The 26,420-nt window shown below is 45.6% G+C and overlaps 1 protein-coding gene across 2 annotated transcripts in view; it reads right to left on the reverse strand.

Annotated features, from left to right (window-relative positions):
• Positions 1-26,420, reverse strand: part of foxp4 (forkhead box P4) — an 84,888-nt gene that overhangs the window by 16,328 nt on the left and 42,140 nt on the right. For both annotated transcript variants that reach the window (XM_079297184.1, XM_079297185.1), the window contains exons 3-9: positions 22,834-22,923; positions 11,229-11,351; positions 8,637-8,792; positions 5,071-5,206; positions 2,220-2,421; positions 1,623-1,721; positions 224-322 (exon numbers count right to left, since the gene is read on the reverse strand). In XM_079297184.1, the coding sequence (XP_079153310.1) occupies positions 224-322; positions 1,623-1,721; positions 2,220-2,421; positions 5,071-5,206; positions 8,637-8,792; positions 11,229-11,351; positions 22,834-22,923 (905 nt within the window). The remainder of the gene's footprint in view (positions 1-223; positions 323-1,622; positions 1,722-2,219; positions 2,422-5,070; positions 5,207-8,636; positions 8,793-11,228; positions 11,352-22,833; positions 22,924-26,420) is intronic.

Here is a 26,420-nt window from a genome sequence, read left to right on the forward strand (position 1 = left end):
TTTCTAGCTGCCCACACCTATCATATAAACCCCCACTTCACCTTCTGTGGGTCGTATGTAGCAAACAGAGCAATACGGAGAGAGACGGGAAGAGATGTGTGTTTGGATATCAAACTTTGTTCTGATTTCCAACACAATTTAGCTGAGGTCTTATTCATTCACGAGGAACTTTGCAGATTTTCAACGGGCTCTATGTCACTGCCCTTTTGGGTGGCGGACTTACTTGATGAACTGTCCCATGTCCTCACACAGTGCTTCACAGCCAGGCCACTTGCACTCTCCATGGCCGTAGAGAGGATGGGAGCCGGCATGCTCCTCGTGACTGTGTGGCGGGAACGGCACAAAAAAAAGAGTGAGGTAGTAAAACAGATATTACATTTTTCATATGTTGTTATGTACATGAAATGTACAGCACATCAAATAAATGACTTTCTCATAATGAGAAGCAAAGCCTTAATATGCCACACTCTCACACGCAAATGCAAAAGTAACTGTAGCAGCAGAAGCATCAAGAGAGCCATCTGAGTCTGGTTAACAGTCGTTCGTTTGTACAGTTCTCGAAGCCAAGTGCAGAGAGAGGAGGATAGAGCAGAGTGGGGTCAGTTACAGAAGCCAGGCAAATACGGGAATTGATCCAGCAACCTCAGAGGCAAATTCCTGAGTCCATGACCTGTCTGTTTCTGTCCTTGGCGTATGTGTTGTGCACGTGTTAGTGTGTGTTCTTATGTTTCAGGAGTTGACACAGAGTCGGCACAGGACCAACCAGCCATGACTGATTGGCGGCGGCTGCCGTCATGTGCTGGTTGTTCTTTTGTGGCGAGCTTACGTGTGTGTGCACGTGTGTGTTTGTATGTGTGCATATTTATGGGCGTGTGTGTGTGTTTGTATGTGTGTGTGTGGCAATGAAAGACTGGGCCAGGTTTGGTTTGGGTAAAATAACTGTGACCGTGCATGCATGCGTGTGTATGTGCAGGTCCAGTAGCAGATGTGGTTCAGACCTGGAACTTCGCCGGCGACTGCTGTCTCCCCATATATTTACATGACTGTGTGTGTGTGTGTGTGTGTGTGTGTACGTGCGTGTGGGCACTGGGATGGGGGATTCTCCCAAATCAACATCAGAAGGTTGTCTAACAAAAACCATTTGTCTCGCAGATGGAAACATGTCTCTCTCCCTCTCCCTTTGCCTTTACGGCTCTTCCTGATCATATGTGCTGGCTGAGGTTGGAGCTTGTGTGCGTACGTGTGTGTGTGTGTGTGTGCGTGTGTGTGTGATGGCTGTGGTTGAGTCAACTCAGAAGCAGCTCAGAAAACAGACATGACAAACTGCTGGAAACCACATTCTCTTCCACATCAGCCATGCATTAGCTTAGCAGGCTAACACACTAATGCGAGGTCCCCTCTTTCTGTCTACTAAAGCCAATCCACTAATAGAAGTTGTTATAATTGATACTTGCACACCCACACTGACCCCCTCCAAAATGAGGTCAGAGGTCAATGCTCCTGAAGCAACCACTGAATCAGTGCCACAGTGACACTGGAGACCACCCTCCAGTCGTGTGTCTTTCTGTCTTTGTCTTGTCCACTCATGTGTGTGTGTGTGTGTGTGTGGATGTGCTACTCACTGGCTGCTGGGGGGTTGGCCGCCTTTGGGGTAATAGGGGACATGGTCATCTCCGCTGTCTGCCTTGGTGAAGCTGGATATCCACTCAAACAGTCTGGCTCTTAAAGACAAAGACAAGCCCATGAGCAGTGAACAAAAGCCATGGACCAACACAGCCCTCATACGTGTGGTGCAAGTAGTCCTTAAACATGCATCCCCAAAATGTCAACATGCTAACAATGAATTTATGTCCACAGCAATTTCAGATCTAAAAATATATATGACGAACAAATAATTCCCCAGATGGCCTGCCTCCACCATCCTCTCCTCTATACTACACTTGCATGTGGTTGACAGCATACTGGCAGAACATACTGAACCCAACACACCTCCTATCAAATGAGCTGAGAGACGTTTGCACCCTGGTGATGTGTGATATGCTGCGTGTGCATGTTTTGTGTTTACGTGCTTAGGTATCAAGGAACAGCTAAAAGCTAAAAGTTAAATGCCAGAAAATGACATGGCAAGAGTGTGTGAATTAGAAAGATTGCAGGTCACACAGAGGACAGACGTTTGTTGATGTTTTAAGCCTTTTCGACATACTGCACATCACTGGTACCTGTCTCTCTTTGGGGTGTGGCTCTGTCCGTTGATCAGGCTGTGCAGTGGGATGTGAGCGCTGGCAGCTTTGGGGAAGGCTGAGGTAGAATTGGAGCTGTTGGTGCTCAAGTCCAGGCCCTCGGCCTGTTTCAGGGCGTCCTCACTGCTCTGCACCCCCGACACTTCCTTCCACAGCTGCTGGAGGTCTGACGGACACATCGCTGCACAGACGGAACGCGCAGTTAACTTGGCAGCCTTACTTAGTTGCTCAATTTCACATAATACGATAATAGGATATTTAGGTTAAGTCAAGCTAATGAACTAATACCCACCTACAGACACACTGTATGTGAATGTGGGTCAAAGAGAGCTGCGACTAACAATTAGAAACACACATGCAACTATTACAGTCCTCTGGGAGTGGTTAAAGAGGTAAATAGGACAGACTAAAACCGACAAGAGGTTCATTTCTGCGAGTTTTTGTTTTATTTCCAGATATCCACTATTCCTCAACTATTTCTTAATCTCTGTTAGCAATTGCTACTGTCTACCAGCACCACTGCTCCTGTCACTACCACTGTTTGTCTGAACAGGGTGGGTGCACACTTTGAGTTCTTTCTAGTCGCTGCTTTGTTATTTCTGCTCCAATTTCACAGTGAGAGACGCCTAAAATGCCACAGCCTACTCCAATGGATCTTACCGTGCACGTATGCACGCATGCACACATGCAGCCACACACATCTGCACATACACACACACACACACACATGCACAGACCTCGCAGCAATCCAAATATTATGTCTGCTTTGTCTGCATTCTTCTGTGGTCCCGCCAAAACAAAAGTTCTCACTCTGGAGGAATGAGGCAGTGTGTGCATAGATTTCTTGACATGTGTGTGTGTGTGTGTGTGTGCATTATCCAAGAAACCTGACCGATCTGTGGACACGCCTAGGGTGTGAAAGTGTAAAGTGTAAAGTGTAAATTACTAAAGTAGGAATCAAAAATACAAGGAGAAATTCTGAGGATATGTTCTGCATTCTGGTGAAAGTCAGCTGTTTACTGCCGAGTACAAAGCAAGTAAAGCTGAAATTGTAAGTAGCCAAGAGCAGAACAGATTTGTAAACCACAAAATCCTGACTTTGTGTGCATTCGAGTGAATGTGTACTCACAACGTACCCCAGCTCGTGTTAAAACGTGGATGCGAGTGCTTTTGCTCACTGTTTAACGTACACAGCCACATCTGGCTGCTAGGGTCATATTTCTTTCGCATTGATGTCTGTAGACATGACACATGCTAGGAAGCAGCCTTAAGTTACTAAGAAGGTGGGGTCTAACAGGATGAAGTCAAATCTAATGGATTTTTCTTTTTTCATGTGAGAGTGAAGAAAGTTCCCGAAACACACAAACACACGCTCAATGATTGGTCTGTGCTTAGGAAAAAGCAGTTTGATTCTCAAACAAAGTGGTTTAGTGCTCTCTGTTTTTTTTTTGCCATGAACTTAATAGGTTGGCTGTCATGAGATTCTACAAAGAGCTTCCATCTTACTGCAGTAAGAGAAATAAACAAAAACCCACAGCAGGATCCCCCCCCTCAGGGCACCCCCCCACCTCCCACCCACCAACTACCCACCGGACACAACGACCCTTTGAGGCGGGGCAATAATGTGTGCAGTTGTGTGTGTAGGTGCGAGTGTTTATGCATGTGTGTTTGTGTGTTTGTGTGGCATGGCTGGTCAGAGGAATGCTCTGGCTCACGCCTGGCTGAGCCGTCACAATGGACCGGCTCTTTCACACTGCAGGGAAATTCCACTCTGATACGGAGAGAGAGAGAGGGAGAGAGAGAGAGAGAGAGAGAGAGAGAGAGAGAGAGAGAAGGAGATGCCAAAGCCAAATCTTTGCAACTGTCTGAAAAACAACAGTCTTTTTTGCAGAACTGTGGCCTCCGTCTTTTTATTTGTTTTAATTTGTATCTGGTCCGTTTCTTTTACTCTCTCTGTGAACTGGTCATTCCACTTACCCTCCGGCAGACACACACGCACCCTCCCCCCTAGCACATAAACACACAGATGCAAAAATCACACTAAAGTTTGAATGCAATTCTTGAGTGTTGTATTAGGCTGATGTGAAATTACCTTTTTGAAAATTAAATTGATCTGATTGAGCTTATTTTTTTGAGTTTTTTCAGATTCAGACTACAGAGCGACTGTGAGAGTGTGAACTGTTGTGTGTGACTGCACGTGACTGCGCATGAGAGAGAGAGAGAGAGAGAGAGAGAGCGATCAGACAGACGGAGGGAAGGAAACTGCTCTGTTTGGTCAACTCAGTCAGCGCTTTAGCAATGTTACGGCCAATTTAGAGCCCCTAAAGCATTCTCTGCGTGTGAGGTAGTGTGTGTATGAGTGTACAGACAAAAGTGGACAAAGACACACACACACACACACACACACACACACACACACACACACACACACACACACAAGTTCAATAAGGGCGGGCCAGTCAACAGTCAACCTTTATCGTTCTAAAACTATCCTGACAAAATAAAGGGCCTGTGGGAGAAGTTACATACAGGAACAATAAAAAAAATCTTGTGGGCACAGCAATAGCAAGACGATGATGTTCTTGTGTCTGGCTAATCTCAAGTACACACACACAAGCTTACACACACTCGCGCAAGCACATGCACACACCTCCAAGCAGGGGGCTTAGTGGCATATTTTACTTATTGTCCAAATGAGTACCTTCCACAAACCCACCAATCAGGTTTCCTTTTATCTTTTATTGGCTGATTAACTTAACAGGCTTCACATGCAGCATTGGGTACGGGCCTGTGTGTGTGTGTGTGTGTGTGTGTGTGCGTGTGCACACACCTTGCTGCAGAGACTGCATGGCGGCAGTGGGCTGCAGTGGGACCAGGCCTTGTCTCTGGAGGTTGAGGATGTGCTGCTGCTGAAGCTGCTGCATCTGGATCAGCTGCTGCTGGAAGGCCAACTGCTTACTACCTAACTGCTGGGCACAAGGAGACAGAGGTTAGAAAAGGTTTTCAAGTTATGTGTTATTTGCATCTTCAACCAGATCTTTATCCAGTTTTTGTTTGGTATAAGGTATTTGTCCAAAATGTTAGTAATAAGCCCTCTGCTAATTTTGGCACAAAAACATGTCGAACCATGACAGAACACCTGCAGATGTCTGCTTGCACCCATTCAAAAAACTCTGACAGGAATGACATTTTGGGAAAGTGTTACATTTGTTAAAAGTAGTTTTGAACGAAATGCCAGATTTAGACAGCTGCCCTTGATTTTGTTTTTTCTCTTTTACATCTGAAAGGAAGCCCTTCCCTGTTCTGTTATTATGATTTCAATTGGTCTGCTTCTCCCTACACCATTCAGTCTCAACAAATTAAAGTATAAAGTCAACTAACACCATATAAAATAAATAAAAGTCCTGTATTAAAAGGAAGAAAAGCCCAGAGCTAAGTTGTGAGGACCCTGAGGATGAAGAGAAGGAGGGAGGTTGAAGGGAGAGTGGGAGAGACTACATGGCGCATGGCGATAAAGTCGGTGTGTGTTACGGTGATAAATGTCCCCTTTCCTGCCCTCCCAGTCTGGGGCAAACCTGGCCTGTGCTGCGCTGTTTGAAGTCCCACCCGACCAACCCCCGAGAGAGATGGACTTTATCTGTTACAGATAACTACTGGAGAGGAAAAATAAATAAATACAACTTGAGGAGCTGCTCATTGTGTGTGTGCGTGTGTGTGTGTGTGTGTGTGTGTGTGTGTGTGTAAGTTAGAGAGAGAGGCAGCCGGGAACTCTTTGAACAGAGAGGATCTCACAGGAAGGGCATATAGGTCACTTCCTTTCAGATGTGGTGCCTGGGGAGAAGAAGTGTGATGGCAGTGTGTTTGTGTGTGAGAGTTCGGGAGAGTTGTGTCGGTTAGGGAGGTGTGAGTAAGTACAACAACTATTAAGAAAAACAGAGATGGGGGAAAACTCATTTCCCCCCACAATTGTTTACTGTATTTTCTGGATATTTGTGGCTACACGGAATGAATCCAAAATAAATGAAAAGTGGGGACACTTCTAGAACCACAGAAAAAAAAATTTCAGGGGACCCAGAATTTTTTGTACTCCGTTGACCAGGGCAAACTTTGTCAAAGGCAAGAGATGTTGTGGTCGCAGACACAATCTCTGTCATGCTTACATGATTCAGTTCTTTGAAGTGAACTGACAAATTCTCATTTGTTGCAATAAACGGTCTATCATGATCAGAATGTCCGTACTGGACCGCTTCCTCCCGTCTTGCTCTTTTCCCTCTCTTTCCAGCCCTCCTGCCCCTCCTTTTCTACTTGTCTGTCCATTTTATATCCTCCACTCCCCCCCTCCTCTGTCTCTCATTCCCTCCTGAGATATGGCTACGGTTCTTTAAAACACACATTGTGTGTGTGTGTGTGTGTGTGTGTGTGTGTGCCTGTGTTCTGTTTACATTAGCTGTGGCGGAGTGGCCAAAGCTAGCGCAGTAACAGGCTGTCAATGTGATTTATGAGCACATCACACACTGTCTGAGCCTGCCAGTCACACAGATCCACACACACACGCACACACATATAGAAGCACATTCAGACAGACACATGCACGCGTGCACACACACACACACACACACTGTAGATGGACACTCGCAGACAGACACACACACATGCACGCATCTCTTGTGGTGGTCAGAGTCACTTCATTAAGCTGACTCCTGACCAGTCCCAAATGCACCAGCGACACACACCAACACTGACTCAACATACACATACGGCACATACTCTTTCGTGCAACGCATCACTTTCCACGCAGACAAGAAAGTGAAGAAAAACTGCAGAAAAGAAGGAAAAGGGCAAAGATTCACAGCCACTCGAGCACAAACGGCAAGGAGAGATTTTCTTATTCATTCTCCTTCCTTCCTGCACTGTCTTCTTTGTCTCTTCCTGTTCTCTTGTTTTCTGGGTGTGTTCAAGGCCTGCTGGAATCGGAAGTTGGTTCAAATCCTCATCCACAACGGGTCTGCCTTACACTACTCTGAGCAGCAGAGTGTCAAGAGACAATATTCTGAGCAGATTGCTGGTTATCTTGCACTGTAGGACAGACTTACGAACAGTACAAACCTTACATGATTGAAACACACCCCCTGCCTCAATATCTGACAGCACCTGCTTGACCAGGGGAGATATGAGAGGTGACTAAAAAGGCGTTTTTTGGGTTTTGATTGAGGGCTCGCTGCGAATGAAAAACACCGACTGCTGGAAATGGCCTTCGTCATATCAGCTGTATGCAGCTCTGTGGGGAGGCATATTCCCTCAAGTGTATGTGTTTGTGCAGTGAACCGTCACACATCAAGCCTCTCCCTCTCTGCATGCATGTGTAGCTGCGTGACCAATGTTTGCACTTGTCTAGTTGTTACAGGACAACAAACGTGAAAACTGGGACAGCAGCGGAGAGGAGGGAGAAAGGGAGAAAGGGAGAAAGGGAAAGCGAATCAGACACCCTCTCAAACATGCGAGTCAACCACAACTGGTTTGCTTTGGTCACGGTCGAGTTGGTTGACCGCTGTCGGCGAGGAGTTTGTGGGGCGAGGTGGGGGGAGGGGGGGGGGGGGTCGGTCTGCCCACTGGGAGAGGGGGGATGAGGAAGAGGAGGAGAAATCTAGGATGTGTCTCCTCATGCGTTTATCAGAAAAGTCCCACAAGACCCTTCTCCCTCAGTCTGTCTCCTGCATGGCCCTCTGCGTGTTCGGCAATTTCGGTGAATGAGCATTCATGTAACACAAATGTCTCTGTTGTACGCATACAGTACACACATGCACAAACAGACACACACACACAGGTTATGACAGTAATCTTGTCTGATCGATTGAGATCCTCTTTGTTGTAGTTGATCCTCTGATATCTTACTGTACCACAGCTGTGGTTAAACCTGGTAAACCTGGTACTTATGCATATTTGTGTGTGTGTGTGTGTGAGAAAGAAACGAGAGCAAGGGAGGCTCCTAATGCTGGCGGGGTTAATTGGCAATTAAAAGAGTGGCAGGCCCTTCCTACAGAGAGATTTCTCTTCAGGCTTAGAGCTGAAGGCGTGCAATGAATACTTTGGCAGGGCAGCGTATGGCTGAACACAGCGCTCCATCGCTGCCTCGACATGGCATGCTGGTGGAAGAAATGAAAATCCATATTCACTAATTCCTTTTTCGAGACAAGCTTGTACACACAACAATAATCTAGAGAAAAGGAGGATAAGAAGAGAGAAGGGAATATATATATATTCTATACATTAGATCCTCCGTGTGATTTTTTTCTCCTTCTGCTGGCTCCCATGTCAACCACTTTTACTGCATTTAAGGGCACTTGTGTACTTCAGAGTGTACTTGAGCTGAGTGAGTGTGTACTTGGTGAAGTTCACCTCTTTTGCCGCTTGCTTCCCGGCCTGCTGCTGCTGTTGCTGTTGCTGTTGCTGCTGCTGCTGTTGCTGCTGCTGCTGCTGTTGCTGCTGCTGCTGCTGCTGACTCAGGAGCTGGAGATGCAACTGCTCCTGCTGCTTCTTGTAATACTCCTGTAACTAGAGACAGACACAGAAAGGGGGGAGGCAGGCGGAGGAGATGGGAGAAATATGAGGCGAGTGAGTCACAACACACTTTGTATCAACCTCAACAATACCGCAGTCGTCCAACGGTGGAACGCCCAGCGATTGTCAGACACTGTAACTTGAACGGGAGTCTCAAGGAATTCAGTAGCTTTCTATTCCCCCTCAGTGAAGGCCGCAGTTTATATCGCTGTGTGGCCGTGTGCGGTTTATTGACAAACCACACACCACAACTAGCAAACACAGACCTGACAAAGAAGACGACTGAAGAATATTATGGAGCTATTATGGTGTGTCGCTTTGTGGAGTAAAGTGATTGGCATAACTACTGTATAATGCTGAACCTGCTTTGATTATTTAGTTCTAGACTGTAAAGCAAACTGGAATAATTTAAAACTACAGTGCACACACACACACACACATTAGCCACAGCCTGTCTGTTTGTTTGAGTTACTAATCACTAATTTACTCAGGAAACTCCATTAAGATTCTAATCTTGCTGAGAGGAGAGCAAGGCGGACAGGAAAACTCACACTGACCACAGTGTGTGTGTGTGTGTGTGTGTGTGTGTGTGTGTGTGTGTGTGTGTGTGGGAAGGGGGGGGGGGGGTTATCCTCTTGAGAACAGCCAGTACATGTATCTGTCTGCTGCAGTTTGTCTTTGTTTCATGGTGCGTCAAATGTTCAAAGAGGCTTTTCAGCAGAAATGACTTCACAGTGCTGCAGTTGTTTCAGTCTCTCATCCGTCTGACCCCACAGTGAGCCGACTACACACCGCTGCCCATCCTCAACAGTCTGCGTGAAGCCGTTTCACATTTCCAGTTTCAATCTTATCCCAGCCATGGCTTCAATTGTACATAATTTACTGTTCTTTTGTTCCTTCTTGCCCTTCATTCATTTTAAATGCACGTCTCATTCCGTCTTGCTGCTCTTTCTTTCCTATCTATCTCGCCTCTATTTTATCGCTCCTTAGGCCGAGTTAATCTCTCTTTTCCGCGTCACTAGCCCTGATCGCCTCCTCATCACACAGACAAATGCATATGCAAGCGCACACACAGGCGCGTGCGCAACCACACACTCTTGACTGGAGAGTGGTGAGTTGAGGGAATAATTAAGTGATAATTAAGGTCTTTTTAATGATTTGATTCAGTGGCTCTGTGCATTAAGAGTATGTGTAAGTGAGGCACTCACCTCTCCAGCCTATTACCATGACCTTGACTTTAGTGAACACACTAAGAAAGAAAGGCAGAGCAGCTGTAGCATAAGTAAAGGTTAGAGGAAACTTAAAGGTTAAAACACACACACACACACACAGACACACGCAAATCCACCATACAAACACACAGCTGCTGTGCAGCAGTGGGCCGTAAACCATACTTACACATTCTTACACAATGCTGTATTGCCGTGGGGATATGAAATTTAATGCTTCAGTGAGTGATATGTTCGTTGATTGTTCTGTGTGTGTGTGTGTGTGTGTGTGTGTGTGTGTGTGTGTGTGTGTGTGGGGGGGGGGGGGTAAAAGTGCCTGATTTGCAGATATACACTAAGAGCAAGTCCATACTGTGGTTAATTAAGTGGGAGAGCAATGTTGAACTCAGTGGTTTTAATAGTGGGGGTGTAATGTGTGTGTGTGTGTGTTAGTGAGTGAGTGAGCATTATAAACCCTCCAATCTCCTTTTTCCTCGTTAGAGAAGAGCTGGTGAAGAGGTTCTTAGCCATCTGCATGCAGAAAGCCATCACATTTCCATGATGATACACTTTGTCAGATCTTCATACTCCTTATTAACTATTCCTTATTCAATCTACTGTGTGCTCTGGCCTCACCTGCTTGTGTTATGTGTGTGTTTTCTAGACATCCCCTATGCCGTAATTACTTCTCTATCCTCACTCTGTTAATAGTCCTCTTCACAGCCTTTACAAGGTTGCCTGAGTGTTTTTGCGTGTGTAGGTAGGGGGTCACAAGTTGGTGCGGTTGCCGACGAAGAGTGTTTATTGGTTTGTGTCAACATGGCAACCCCTCTCTCACCTGCCGGGCAGCAACACACACACACACACACACACACTCCTGAATCACTATGATTCACTGGGTGATGCTAAAAAGTACGTGTGTTTGTATATGTGTGCACATGTGCATCTACAGGCGGGAGCACGCATCTCCTAGCAACAATGCTAAAGAGGAGGTATTGGAAATGACAATGTGTGTATAAGTGGATATGTGGATGTGTATTTATCTTCAAAGATCTCATAGCATTGAATAAGATACAATCACACCCAGTGTGTGTCAGCGCCTAAGAAAACAGACACATTCTAACATGCCGGCCTGGGAACGGCACCAACCAGAGCGTGTGTGTGTGTGTGTGTGTGTGTGTGCGTGTGTGTGTGTGTGTGCGTGTGTGTGTGCGTGCCTTACCTGCTGTAGCATTAGAGCCTGCTGTTGCTGCAGCAGGGCCTGAAGCTGAGGGGGAGACAGCATCTGTTGCATCTGCTGAGGAGTGATCATCTGTGGACTCATCATTGCCATGGACACAGGCACCTAAAGACAGCACAGCAAACAGACATTTTAGGTGATTTACACCTACATGCTAGCTTGCAATAGCAGGACAGCTCAATCAATGGGTTAAACTCTGTGTGAAAAGGCCCAGCCGGCACAGAGCATGACTGTGCCTGCAACTTAATGCTCCACTCAAAACAAACAATGTGAATGGAGGTTGTACAGTATGCTGGTATGGACAGGTAAAGTTAGAGAGGAGTGCTGTCTCTTATGCTCTCTTGTCAGTCACTGCTAAGAAAAACTGGCAACATCAGACAAAGATAAATAGACAGACGCCTCGCAGCGCACACATATTGTTGACACTTCCCTCCACGAGGCTGGCATTGTTACAAAAAAAGCAACTGGCAATTTCAGTGACAACAGGGAGATAAAAGGACAGCTATGCAATCTCCCAATAAAATATAAAATCTTATCTGCCTTTATAGATACATGATTAGGACGGCCTCCGATTCTCTTTCCACACAGTCAAGGCTGGCTAAGAAGAAAGGCACAACAAAGTGGCTATCTGATGAGACAGACATCTCATCAGATAGAGCTGCAGGCAGGCAAAAACAGAGCGACACAGGAAGAGAGAGAGGGAGAAAGAGGTAGTGAGAAGATAGAGAAATGTGGTGAATCGTGCGGATGTGTTGTGCAAGCACTCTTAATGCACATGCATTGTACACAGAGATGGGCATCTGAGCTGCTGATCCAATCACAAACACTGCAAAATTGAAGACAAGCTAACCACAGAAATCAGAAGCTGAGACACTCGCATGAATGCATAAATGCAGACCGTATGAATGAAAAAACACACACAAAAAAAAATCCTGCTGACAAAGTGCTTCTGTATTTATTACGTGAATTAAGGTTTGAGAAAACAATACGGGGAACAAAAGAGACAGAGTTGTTCAGACACAGAGATATTTAAGGAGAGAAAGGGAGGGTGATTGAGTCCGTCTTCCCTCCCTGCCTACAAATCAATAAACTGCACTGCCTTCTCAATACAAATAATCCTGTCTGTTAAGAGGGGATGGCTGCTTTACAGAGAGATACAAGGGTGAGTTATCCCCGCTGGAATTGGCCATTTATCTATTTTCACTCAGTAGTGAAACATAAATCTCTCTCATGGTCAAACTGTGTGTGTCTGTGTGTGGGCTTGTGTGTGTGGGCACGCACAAGTGCCAGTGTGTGCAGTATCTTCAGAGCAGTCTATCTACTCACCACCTGAGGGGATGGCAGGTAGGGAGGGTGATGGGCAGAGGGAATTGTGCAGTGGAGAGAGAAGAGAGGAGAAGAGCTGTCACTGGTAAATTAAATCTGTAAAGAGCTGATTTGACTTTGTAAACAAGATTGGCCATAAATACTAACACCCATTTTCCCACCTGGCCTCTGTCTCCCTCTCCCTCCCTCCCTCCCTGCCTCCCTCCTCCAATCCGTCTCTTTTTCTCTCTGTGTCCATCAGTCGACCGACACTCTGCCTTTATCAAAGCAGGCTTCCCTAACTAAACACACTCCCAGCCACATGTAACGGTGAGCGGATAGAGAATAAGGTATGTAGATGAATGAGCTGAAGCACAAGAGAGTGTGTGTGTGTGTGTGTGTTTGAGCTGAGGGAGATGAAGAAAAGAGTCAGAGAGGGGTGAGGCAGGGGAAGGGTGATGTCGTGGCAGTTGTTAAAGGAACAGGCAGAGGCGATGGGGTGGTGGGGTGCAGTGAGTAAGGTGGGGGTGGTGATGGGTGCCGCTTGGCATCGTGCCAGCTTGCCCCCGCCACCGGGCCCTGTCAGTCTAAGCTGCCAAATGAAAAGCTGTAATTAATTGCTCTTGTGCATCCCATTCTTCCTCCTTGACAACTCGTACATTCTATTTTATACACACCGCCATTGACATTTTCAAGTCACAGGCGTAATAATTACTGGAGTTATAGCACCTTTCTGTGTGTTGGCTGACGCTCTGACGCCAGAACCGAACGCGCGTCCATGTGTGCAAGTGCTGATATGCTGTCATGCATGTGTGTGTGTGTGTGTGCTTGTGTGTGCAAGCGAGCATGTGTTTAAAGGCTGAATGTGTGTGTGGCAGGCTGAATGCTGAGTAGTTACGGTTTGACGCCATTAATTGCCCCTATAATCTAATATCACAAAGCGTGGTGATTATGGGGCACGCGTTGCCACCGGCATACGACACCGCCAGCCTGAGAGCGCCGCCACAAAACAAAAGCCTCGCCATTAGCGATTTGACGGGCCAGGACAAAAGCGCTTCACAATGCGGAATTATATTTTCATTCGGCTTTGTCTCCCCCGGTGAATGATTTCTCCCCTTTCATTGGACTGTGAATAGGGACAGTTTGAAAAGCCGGGCGATTTGAAGTCAGCCATTTATTAAATGCATTTAATTTTTTCCCCCGCTGCCGTTTTTTTCATGTTGCATGTTAATTTAAAAGAGATGCGTGGTAGATTAGTGGGAGAGAGGTGAAGGGGGGGGGGGGGGGGCAGAGCGAGGGGAGAAGGAAGGATACCATCCACACACGCAGTGGAAGAAAAAACAGGAGGTGAAGGAAGGGAGGAAGACAGGAAGTAATGATTGAAAAATAGTGAGATGGAGAGACTGCAGGTTTGTTGATGGAGAATGGACACACACAAATGCAGGTGAACAATCGCACGATCCTGTACAGTAGGTGTTTGATAATTGTGAAAGTTGAACCACTAATAACAGTAGGATTTTAAAACCTAAGATGTCACGCAAGAATTAGTCTTAAAGTACAGTACGTGCACACACACACACTGCAGAGGGGTCGACGGCTGACAGAGGTCAACCCCTGTCTTGGAGAGAGGGAGCTGGGGGTAGGGAGGGAAGGAGGGAGGAGAGGGGGAGCGAGAGACAGCCTTGTCGTTTACAGTGAGTGGAAGCGTAATTAGAGGGGTTGTTTGAAGAGGGAGTTTAACTGATTAACAAAGGAAGAGAGGGAGCGAGGGAGTGCCCTGAAGATGGGAAGGAGAAGGAGGAGAAAGGCATGGAGTCCCAGAGGAGCGAAGAGATAGAAAGAAGGGGGATGTAACTTGCATTTCAATGAGCCTCCATCCCTCTCTCCTCTCCTCCCTTGATGACTTTTCATTCTAACGAGGAGGAAAGCCCCATTTTCCATTTCAGATGAAACCTCAGGAAGAGAGGAAGGAGGGCTATCTGATATTAAACCAGCACGCAGCCAGGGGAATAAGCCCAGCGCGGCTCAGCACCGTGTTTATATAGAGACAGCCTGGTTTTTTACAATTGCATCTTCTCCAATTTAGGAGCGAACTTTGGATTTCACACCTTCTCTTTGTTTCTAATTTGCCGCCACTTAATGCATGCTTGCACCTACTAAATCATCACAACTGAAATACACGCAAACAGTTTCCAAAAGAATAACATCCAGTGTGCCCTCAACAGATGCACCTGCAGACACCTCATGCTGGCTCAAAGATGTACAGCCAGTACGTGGTGTGTGTGTAACTGTGAGAGAGAGAGAGAGAGAGAGCGAGAGAGAGAGAGCGAGAGAGAGAGAGAGAGAGAGAGAGACAGCAGTGATCGGTGAGAAGAAAGGAGGCTATAATCAGAATCTGAACAGGCTCTCAGTCTAAATGATGCGGGCCCTGCCTCTGGGTCTATGGGGACACGCAGGAGAGAGGGATAATTGAAAAAATGACAGAGGAGAAAGCAGGAGGAGAGAGAGGCTGACACAGGCCTCCTCCACCCCTCCTCCTCCTCCTCCTCCTCTCCTGGTAGGAGCAAACCCCAGCGCTGTTTATCCTTGTCACTGAGCATTACCACCTCACCCTGGAAGGGACGCCTGCCTCTCTTCCTGTCAAACACACACACACACACACACACACACACACACCTCCATGTGCATAAAAACATGTGCCTCTGTCTTCCAGTCTTTTGTTCACTCCATAATAACCTGTGTATAACTTTTGTTTTTTTCTGGTATCCTTCTTTACAAATATTTAAATCCTTCTTGGATGTTACTGTTGCCACAAACTTTCCCTTCTTCTGGTTGGACAGCGGAACATTTTCACACATTAGCAGCAGTGGTGGAAAAGAGAGAAATCTGTGCTTATTCATGCACATGGCAACTGCACGGCCCTCTTCTCTTCTGCCACCGTAGCTGCCTGCAGGCTGGGGGGGGGGGGTAAATGAGAGCCTCCCGTTTAAAATATAGTCAGCACTGTGCTGTGTCTTGGTGTGTAGTGGCTTTAATGGTGTGTGGTGAATTCCCATCTTTTTTGGTTGTTTATTCACCAGCTATCATCACTATCACTTATACCCGGGGGGTGGGAGGGGGATAGGGCAGGGGGGGGGGGGGGGGGGCAGAAAGAGAAAAGCAGAGGAGTGAAGGAGAAAGGCATTTGAGTGAAAAAGAGAAATAGAAGGAGCGCCCACTGTGCTGAGAGCGTTGTTTGGAGCTCAGGGCCAGGCCTCCACTGGAAGTAAAAGGGCCCCATTGTGTGTGGTGAGTACCCCTCCTCCAGCTAATCTGCAGCGGGGCCAGGGGCCACATTACTCTGGGGGGGAACTGATGAGCGAAGCCAGGTGGGGTTGGAGATGATACAGGCATCTTACCGCCTCATTTTTGCTGAGTCATGAGCCTGTCTGTGTCTACAAACAATGTGCGAGTAAGATGGTGCCAAACTAAATCTCAATGTGCCAAAGGAGGTTTTATTGAATATTTGTGCGTATGTTTCTATCTATTAGTAATTGCCTTCACGTCACATGTATATTTGTGGTAGCCACAAGAGCAAGCATCTACAGCAGGGGTGTCAAACTCATTTCCACTCTGGGCCACATCAGCATCACGGTCGCCCTCAAAGGGCCGGTTGTAACTGTAAGACTGTATAACTGTAACTTCTCCTAACATATTGTTAAATAACTCTCTGCATTTGATTATTGTTTATTCAAGTGTAAACATATTGTGCGTGCAGTTATATAAATGAAAAATTATATTTAAACACATTTCTGTTATTATAACATAAATCATTTTAATTGAGGGTTAAGAAACCCACATGACTCGATCAAAGATCAAACTATTAAAGAAAATAACAAAGACAAATATCAAACACAAGTTACAATATACAATATTACAATAACTTTGTTCAATGCTGTTTGTGTCACCTCTCTGCATCACTAATGTTCCTCCCTGTCGTCGTCCTGTGCATGGCAGCTTCATCCAAGAGCTGCTCACTGAGAGTCAGGTCTGATGAACATGGATAGATGATGTATCCGTGTTGTCTGTGCTTTCATCAACAGTTCATTAGAAACACAAGTACCTGCTCGTCTCTTAGCTGCTGTGTTGTTAGATTGCTGCTAGTTCATGAACTCGGTCTGCGATGGTGTTTCTTCACAAACTGACATTTGTAAAAGTCTGTATCTGGTCGGAGCACTGCTCACATACCTTCAGCATGCACTGGGCTGTAGCTGTGTAAATATATTCTGCTGTGATTGCACTCTGCCTTTTAATTCTTGGACAGTTTGATGTTTTTCTTGGAGGCTAAATTTATCTCCGTGTTTGGTGTCAAAATGCCGACGTGAATTGTATCCTTCATCACCGACACGCCTCATAAGACAGAAGACAGACCCGTTGTTCTCCTTGAAGCACAAACATGTATTCGCTTTCACATCTTTCATTACATTTTCTTCCCTCTGCATCAATTTTTCTCTTTGTGGACATTTTGGGATTATTTGTCGATCTTTTTCAATCGTTGGAAAACCTCTTTTCGGGCTGTTGCCTCTCCTGTCCACCTGTTGTGATCGTTTTAATGTCGGTACACATGCAATCTCATAATTTCAACTTTCTATCTCATAATTTCGACCATGGGGATACTTTTATACTTTTATACTTTCAAGTCTAACTTTTAATAATTTTTCCAAAAAAAAACAACAACATATATTTGTTTTTATTAAAAAAAAAAATTTGCTGGCGGATTCGCGGGCCACATTAAATGACACAGGTGATCTACAGTATATGTTGCATGCCACTAATATAATAACAGGCTGCAGTATTTGTATTAGCTAGTTGGTGAATTGCACGTTATTCTGCATAAAAGATCATGTAGCTGATAGCATATTTTCACTGTTAAGTAAAAAAAACAATGTATCGCCAAATGTGGTGAAGTGGAATTTTTCAAGCGTTTCGTCATTCGTTCCTAAACTTCTTAAACTGAATATAATGGGATTGTCTAAAGAACAGCAATGTTACAAAGTTGAACACAGGGTTGTTTTTCTTTACAGACATTTTGGAGACATTTGTTGTTTACTTTATTGAGCTGCTACTGCACTTTATTGCATTGCTTTCCAAGTTACTTCAAGCTGCCATGCATTTGAACTGAATTGGAGATAAGGATGGATGCTTGTGTGGATGCATGCATGCATGAATAGATGAAACGATAGTGTGAGGACGGGAGACGGACCTGAGCCCACAGAGGAACGCAGGCTGTTGAGAGCAGGGAGTTGGGATCTCAACTAGCCTGAGCTGGGCCTTGTTCTATGCTCACATAGGCACACATACTCATACACATTCACAATGCATAACAGTCGGCTCTCCCTGACAGGGGCCAGACAAATGGAAAAAAAAACGGGGAAAAAAACAACTTCAGAGAGGACAGTGAAAGACCGGCAAGTTCAAGTGGAAAATCCTCCCCCTCCCCCTCCTCTCTCCCTCTCCCTTCTTCTCCCCTCGTCCGCCGCCTCCCTCCATCTAACGCCCCAGTGGTTCAGAATAAAAATGACAACACATTTTCAGAAACACACACACAGGCACACACACACTCAGGGCATTTCATTGGGAAGTGTGAGAGGCCGTTATCGACCATATTTCATTACTGATTTCACTCATGTTTCAAATCACAAAATAAGAGTTTCACACTTCAGTGGCCAGACCCAAACCTCTCCTCTCCATCCTTCCCCTCTGTCTGTCCACCCCTCTGCCCAGAGCCAAACCCATTCCACTGGCTGCTCAACCTCCTCCCGTACACCCTTCACAAACTGTCAGGACCCCATACTACCCCCCCAACACACACACACACACACACACACACACACACACACACACATGCGCGTGCACAAGCAGCCCCAATTCCCTCCACATCAAATAAGACAAACTGCCAACTAAGCACTTTCATTGAGTGGACAAAAGGAGTGCTTTGGGAAAAACACTTTGAAAGGAAATAAAAGAGCGAAGGACCCGCTTCAGCATCGCAGACTCTGGGGGGCTAAACACTCATCTTTCCACATACTTTTGTTGATTAGTTAAAAGACTTTGAACCCTGCCTCAGAATTTCTATATTCAGTGTTTTTGTTCAAATCTGTAGTGGTTCAAATAAGGCAGCTATGAGGCAGCATACAGTATATGTATAGAAAACTTGTGAGTTCGGGTTGTAATGTTGATTAAAAGTATTTTCACTGCAATAAACGCTCAGCTCTAAGACTGACATGACTCAGTTTCTTCCTCCCGTCTTCCCTGCGTGGCTCCATCTCTTCCTCCATCCCACTGTGCTGGTGCCAGCCCTCTCCAGAGAGCCGAGAGGCAAGCTAATTAACATATCTCTGATGAGTCTTTTCATTTTTTTTTCCTAATTAAACGAGGTCCTCAATAATACATGAAAACAGGACACCACGCTATTCAATTACATACGTATGGGCCGCAGCCAAGCACGTGCGCTAATCTGTATGTGTGCATGCCAAGTGGCAGTGTGTTAAGTGTGCCAGGCGTGCGTCTGCCAAGTGGGTGTATATGTGTCGGCTTGTGTGCCCACCCAGTGCATGAGCGCGTGCCAAGTGTGCCCATTGTAGAGAACGCGTGGCAGGTCACGGAGGCATGCTACGCGTCATGCTGGGTAATCCGCCAATTGGCACTCTGTCTGCCAACTGTGTGTCAACCAATTCACTTGGTCGCACACGTGCCACGACCAATTACAGTAACTGTGGCCAACTATGGGCAATACCTACTACAAACACGCCGCTAAAGACAGAAATGATCCAAATACCTCAGAGGGCATGGATATCTATGGAGTATTTCACAAAGGAAAGTCCTTTTTTACTTGTACTTATTCAGGAAAGACTGCTGAATGAAGTACAAAGAGTTACTACGATTGATTTGTTTCGCAATATTCCGTGACTCCAGTAAACAACCTTAAAAACCTTAAACATAATCCAATAGTGAGTGACAGACCGACAAGGCCATAAGCATAACAGTCTTTGTAACATATCCATTCCATTGGCGATCTTCTCATCTTAAGTGGTATTACCGTCCACCAAATTATTATCATCACAAAGAATTATTGATTTATTTGTGTGAAATTTGTTTCTAACCTCAAATTAAAACTCCTCTTTAGTCTTGAATTGTCTTGAACTCCCAAATAATCCCGTTACACTATTCTGATCATCGTGCTTTTCAGCAACTGTAACTACAATTTTGTCGCGCACAATCAATTTTTCGTGCAATTGCCCTGTCTAGAGACTTGAGCTATTGTCGAGTTTCTCCTGAATGTGACACATGACAGTGACACACGCACACGCACAAAGTGGATTGATACCATCTCACACAGCCAGCCAAACACAGAGACAATCTCTGAACAACCAATCAAAAAGCAGATATAATCTCAGAGTTTCTTTTGCTCTCAGCTCAGATCCTCCCCTCTATTATAAATAAAGAAAAGAAGAGAAATATGATGGGGATGGGGAAGCGGTGGGGGGGGGGGGGGGGGAGAGAGGGGGGTTGTCAGCGCAGACCAAGGCTTCTCCAGAGAAATGACGACACGAATAGAAGTCTTCCCACTCTCCCTGTCTGCCTCTGTCGTTCTCCCTCAGAGGAGGGAAAAATCGAATTATCGAGCTCCTAAAGATCTCATTATTGTCTGAGGCTCATTTGCATGTGTGTGAGCAGCCCAGCAGGAACCAACCTGAGGACGGCCATTTTGTGCCTGATGTGAGCCACTGTGTGTCACACTGTACAGTTGCTTCCAGCCACCTTTAGAAATGACCAGATTAAATGTCTGGCTTCTCTCACTCCATCGCTCACTCACCCTCTCTCCGTGGCCGACGGCTGATCGCTTCAATGACAGCAACTAAGGGAAGTTGCTGCAATTTTAAAATAATCATAAAGCTGGAAATTACGGTAATTAAGATGTTTCTGCGCGCCACCTTGGTAGTCAGGTTTGTTGTGAGGTCTGTTAAACAACTTCAGTGCAGCACTGAAGTTGTTTAATGCTTTGTTGTTTGTGTCTGTGTTTCTGAGTGCAAGGATCCAAGTGAAAACAGACACACACACACACACACAAATGTAAATCCAAGTGTGTGTGTGTGTGTGTGTGTGTGTGTGTGTGTGTGTGTGTGTGTGTGTGTGTGTGTGTGTGTGTGTGAGTGTGTTGCCGGGGTACGTGGGGGCTGACAGCTCAGACAACAGAGATGTAGCGTGGATGCCCTGGAGAGTCCAGAGAGGCTAGCCAGGCCAGGCAACAACAAACAAGACAAATAAGACAGATATGGAGTCAGAAGAGGAGGGGTAGCGTAATGTGTGTGTGTGCGCGTGTGTGTGAGAGAGAGAGTGTGTGTTCACGACAGAGAGAGAGGAGGAAGGCAGTGTAAGGTAACTCACGTAAGACAAACATGTATAAAGCACCTGTGCTTGACCCCATCCTCGTGAGAATACTGTCAGTTAATCCGCTGTCAGTGTTCGCAGAGAGACACAGCAGTAGTTCCTTACACTTCATTGCTAAACAAATAGATGTGCGTTACATGTTCACTTTCAGTTCCCTCTACATGCTTGCGTTCTCTTACTTCCTCACTTTCTAGCTCTTTCCTTATTTTGAAGATGAGTCAGAGTCTAAACATCAGAAAAATGTAATCAAAATCCCATCCTGAGAGCCAAGCAGAGCGGTATGTGTTTGACCCACAACACACACACTCAGCCATTTGGATCGACCGCAAATGACGATTTAAACCGTGTGTGTCGGTCTGATAAGATAATAGGAGTGCAGGCCAGAGCCAGAGGAGACCAGACTTTAGGTGAATGTTTGAACGACTGTGACTGATGGCATGTGTATTAATATCAATTTAGGCCACATGTGCCCCAGTTTGTGGTGATCTACAGAGACAATGCAACTTTAATCTTTGGACGATTTGAACAATACAGATCTGATATAAAACCGTATCTATTGTATTCTCATGGCCCTTAAGAGTCACCAGGTCATTTATACAACTGCCAGTTGCTATCCAATGTAAATAAAGTGATTCTGATACAATTCAAGAGTAATCTGCGAGATCCTCCTTTAAAAAAAAAGTTTTTTCATTTCTGACATCTTCACATCGTCATTAATTCTGTGGCATTTTTGCACTTCCAGGGGTCACTCGGCAATTAAACTGTGTGGCCGACACGGCAAATTATATTTCTTTGGTCTTTCTGTTGATGAGTTCTAGGTGACTGTTGCTTTCTTTTTCGACTCTGTCATGATGGCCACTGCTGTTCATATTCAACACCCAGCTCTTCCTCTGACTATTTCAAACCCCCCCCCCCCCCTTCCTGCTGCTGGACTTGAAAGGTAGTCTCTTTGCACCAGAGGAGTTTTCCTGGAAAAACATGAGCCAACACCAAATATTTATGTGAACAAATGAAAATGCTCCCATGAAGCATTAATCTTATGTTCTCTCACTTGCATGTACATGTTGCAGCATATCTCCCTAAACATAAGTCATAGGTCTTTATCTAGTTGCCGTACAATGTATTATCACCTTTTAACGTGAAAAGTCCGTCCTATTTTTCCCACAAGCACCTTCCTGTCGGCCGAAACTGCAAATGAAATCTGACCTTATTCTTGCTTCCGACTCACATCTGTCCGTCTCTCCCTTCTATCTCTTTCTTTTATTTAATGTCATGTGGCACGTTAACGAGTAGAGCAGGGCAATAGCCAGCCTGCTTGCTGCTCTAGTAGACCCTTGGCCCCACTTTATTGATAAGAGACATGGCTACAAATCACACTTCTGCATGTTCTCTGCACATCACATGAATGTAAAGAATTACCAGAAGTAATGTCATGTGTGATATTCATCAACCTACACAGATAGTAATAATGTGTGTGTGTGTGTCCTCCTCAAGTCCTCCACAGTGGGGATCCTGCACTCCAGCTAACCCCACTCTCTCTGCTTACTGTGGAATTCAACTCTGAAAACAGCTCACTACCCAATCACTACAAAGACCTCATTCACACACACACACGCACACACACACACACACACACACACACACACACACACAGAAAGAGACACAGACAGACAGAGCACGAGAGAGAGAGAGAAAAGTATGAGGCTATATCATACTGCGTAGTTGACGTGGCAAGTTGGTGAAGGCAAAACTGCAGCAGCCAGGGGCTTAATATTATACAGATTCTGACAAAGCAACACTTGGGTTGTGCACGTGAGTGTGGATCTGTGTGTGTGTGTGTGTGTGCTCTGACCTGCACAGCGCTCTGTTTGACCTCGTTGCTGCCAGGGGAGTTGAGTCCAGAGGCCTGCTGGAGGAGGAACTGTCTGGCTGCCTGGAGCGCCTACGAGGGACAAATAGAGATGTTCATCATGCACACATACTCATACAGTGAAATATTTGTACAATTATGCCACAACACACTCTTGAAAGTAATATACCTTTTTTTACTTCAAATATTTTCACTAAATTCATGTGAGTAGGTTTAGTTTCAAACAACACGTCATTTCAAACTTCTTTTTTGATTTAGAGAAAAGAGAAGCACAACAACTCTCCTACTCTGCCCCTCCCCTTTGCCAAACTGTCAGGTCAGGTTTCCTCAACGTGAGACGTCCACCTGGCCTTCATACGCCGTGCTTGAGTATCTGCGTCAGTGCGTCTGCTTGACTGTATTCTTGCCCAACTCATTCAAAACCTTCTTTAACTCCAAACCCTGACCATCTCCTCCTTTCCATTCTTTGTTTCTCTGCCCTCCCCTCTGATTCACTCGCTCTCTTCCACACCCCCTTCCTCCTCCTCTTCCTCCTCCTTCCTCTCTTTTTCCGAGGAAGGTGCAAAGTGGGTTTCCCACATCCTCTGAGGCAGAAGTGTGTCAGCATATCTTCATGTGTGTCAGTTGCACTGTGTTTGTGTGTGTCACAGTGATGTAAGGGACCGTTTGCCCTGATGTGCCCTAAAGAGCTGTGACTAACCACCACCCACCTCTTCAATCCTCCCCCTCTTCCCATTTCTCCCCTTTCTGCCCTGCGGTGCTGTCCATTCAAACCAGTGACACCATCGCGCTCTAGCTCTCTGTCTCCATTCCTTCACTCTGCCCTTGAGTGGTGCGGATTCATCCTTTCGACACAGCGACCTCAGCCATCCCTCCCATTGCCTCTCCTCATATCTCCTTGTTTATCTCTCTCTTGTCTTTCTTTCTGTCATTGCATTTCTCTTTTCTTGGCTGTGTTGCTTGTTGAAGCATTAAAAGCTCAAGCTCGCTACCATTCAGACAAATCAGTCCCAGAGAAACGGACATTGTTGTTGGTATGCCTGAACTGCTCCTAAAACAAAACAAGAAAACACCCATCTCAAAACACAAGAGCCGCCTTGCACTTACTGTAAGCACACACACACACACGCACACACACACACACACAAACGCACACACAGGCACAACCTCATGACAGAGGGTTAGAGAGGGGAGACAGCAGGATGCACATTTGCTTCCTCTGACTCAAAGGGGAAAGGTTCCTTAGTAAATATTGATTTATGAAAGTCTGTGTGTGTGTCTGTGGTGTGTCAGCGTGCACACTTGTGTGTTTGTGTGTGTGTGTGTGTGTGTGCGCAGACCGCAAATTAACGGCCAGAATGAGGGATGTTCTTTACCATGGAAGCTCTTACTCAATCATCCAGCACCAGAGATCTGTTCTCCTGCATCATTTCACAACCACAGAAAACTGTAACGCTGTGAAACAGCGCGGCACACACTTACAGTATATTGTCACATATTTAATGAATTGTCAAATTAGAAGCTCGGGTACATTAAGTAACGTTTAATTACAAAAACAGAGAGGAGAGATTAGAGGGAGACAGAAAGAGGGAGAAGTCCGCTGTGCAGTCAGTGATGAAAACCATCTGTATCGAGCACACTTGCTACTTTTGCTGAGACCGCAATTAAAACACACACAGGGACGTGGCTGTGGATGTGCCTATTCACACACACACACACACACACACACACACACACACACACATTTTAACACTTTAACAAAAATCTTGGGAACCCCCTCCCATTTACTGGTTTGACCTCAGCATTAAAGCAGGCACAGACATACACACACACACACACACACACACACACACACACACACACACACACATATAAACCCAAAAAAAACACAACCGCCCAGTTTGTTGGCATGTGGTGTGAATTACTCCTTGAACACCCTGTCTGCCCAGGAGTGAGTGTGTGTGTGTGCGTATGCGTGTGTGTTGGCAGGAGTTGGGGAGGCATGTCTGGCAACAATAAGGGACAATTCCACCCAAATTACCACCCTGATTACCACTATATTAAAGAGCCATTTATGGCTTTCATAAACGCTACAACCAAGCAGAGGTGATGCCTGTCTCCTCTCCTATGGCTGTATTCATGGATGTGGGTGAACGTGAGGGACAAGAACTAACAAAGCACGTGGTTCTCTCGGCATTTAATCGAAATGTGCTCTGTGGATTTAGATCCCGCTTTATTCAAATAGGCAAAACTGTTATAAGACAGTGTGAAGATTATATTTTGAAGTGTAGTTTTATACCATAACTACAGGAACCTTTTTCGATTATTGGTTGACATCTATACACAGTACATAGAACTATGACATGTTTTTCTAACGCATTTAATGTGTCCCACTGTCTCTCAAAGTCTCTCACGCTACACCGATAATTGACTGAACGATATTATTTTGTAAAAGTATGACGTGATGTGATCATCATGATATGATTGCAATGAAAGTCATTGTGTGGTGAAATTGAGATATTGCCCAGGCGAAGGGCTGTCAGTGCTGTGAATCAGTGCGCAAGGAATAGGAAAATGCAGGTAACCATAGTAACAGTGCTTCTATATTACTTTACAATACCAGTGGTGAGACATAAACCGGATACAAACAAACTTTGAAGTGTTTTTTGTTTCCTTCGGTAATAGTACATGAGGGATAATACACTGTGAAGAGTTAGAATATAGAAAATAATGGACAGCAAAGGCGAGATGTTGTTGTATCAGGGCATCTTGTCGTGTATCGCTTTTTAAAATGATATGCCATTTCACACATATTTATTTAACATCTAATGAGCTGTTATATTCGTCTTATATGTGTTTTGTATTAGAAACCCCACTTTATATTGTTTGCAAGTCACTGCCCCATATGGACAGGTTGGTTTTCACTGAATCTATGGTTCTATTTATGGTTACTGATTGGGATGGGAGCACTGTTATTTCACAGATGTTATGGTGTCTGAATTGCACCTTGAACTTTGAGCATATGAAGTGAAAAAGAGGACAACAGGTTTGGTGCAGACGCACACACGCACACGCACACACACGCACACACACACACACACAGAGCCAAACGCTCTCATATCTACCTTGTCAAGAAGCACTCCTCTGCTCTGACCCTTCTCTTTCATTTCTCCTCTTCACACTCACTCTTTGCCTTTTTCTCTCTGTGACCTGGGTGAGCTGTAGCATTGTAAAGCACGCCCCCCCCCCCCCCTTCATCCACACACACCAGCTCCTCCTAGACTCCCCCAACCTCAACTCCCCGCTCCCCCTGTGGCATTCTTGGGGGCGCACTGCACCTTTAAAGAAAATATGAGAGAGGCCTAAGAGGGAGGCCCAACAACAGAGTCTTTGTGCTGCCGCGGAGCACACACACACACACACACACACACCAAACACGCACACACATATACCGTACACACATCAGTGGTGTCAGACAGGTTTTATTAGAGTGAGAGAGGGAGGGAGGAGGAAGGGGAAGGAGGGGTGAGGAGGTCACTGCTCAGCTTGGAGGCCTGAGAGCACAGTGT

Source organism: Melanostigma gelatinosum (assembly GCF_949748355.1).
Source record: "Melanostigma gelatinosum genome assembly, chromosome: 3".
Taxonomy (NCBI): Eukaryota; Metazoa; Chordata; class Actinopteri; order Perciformes; family Zoarcidae; genus Melanostigma; species Melanostigma gelatinosum.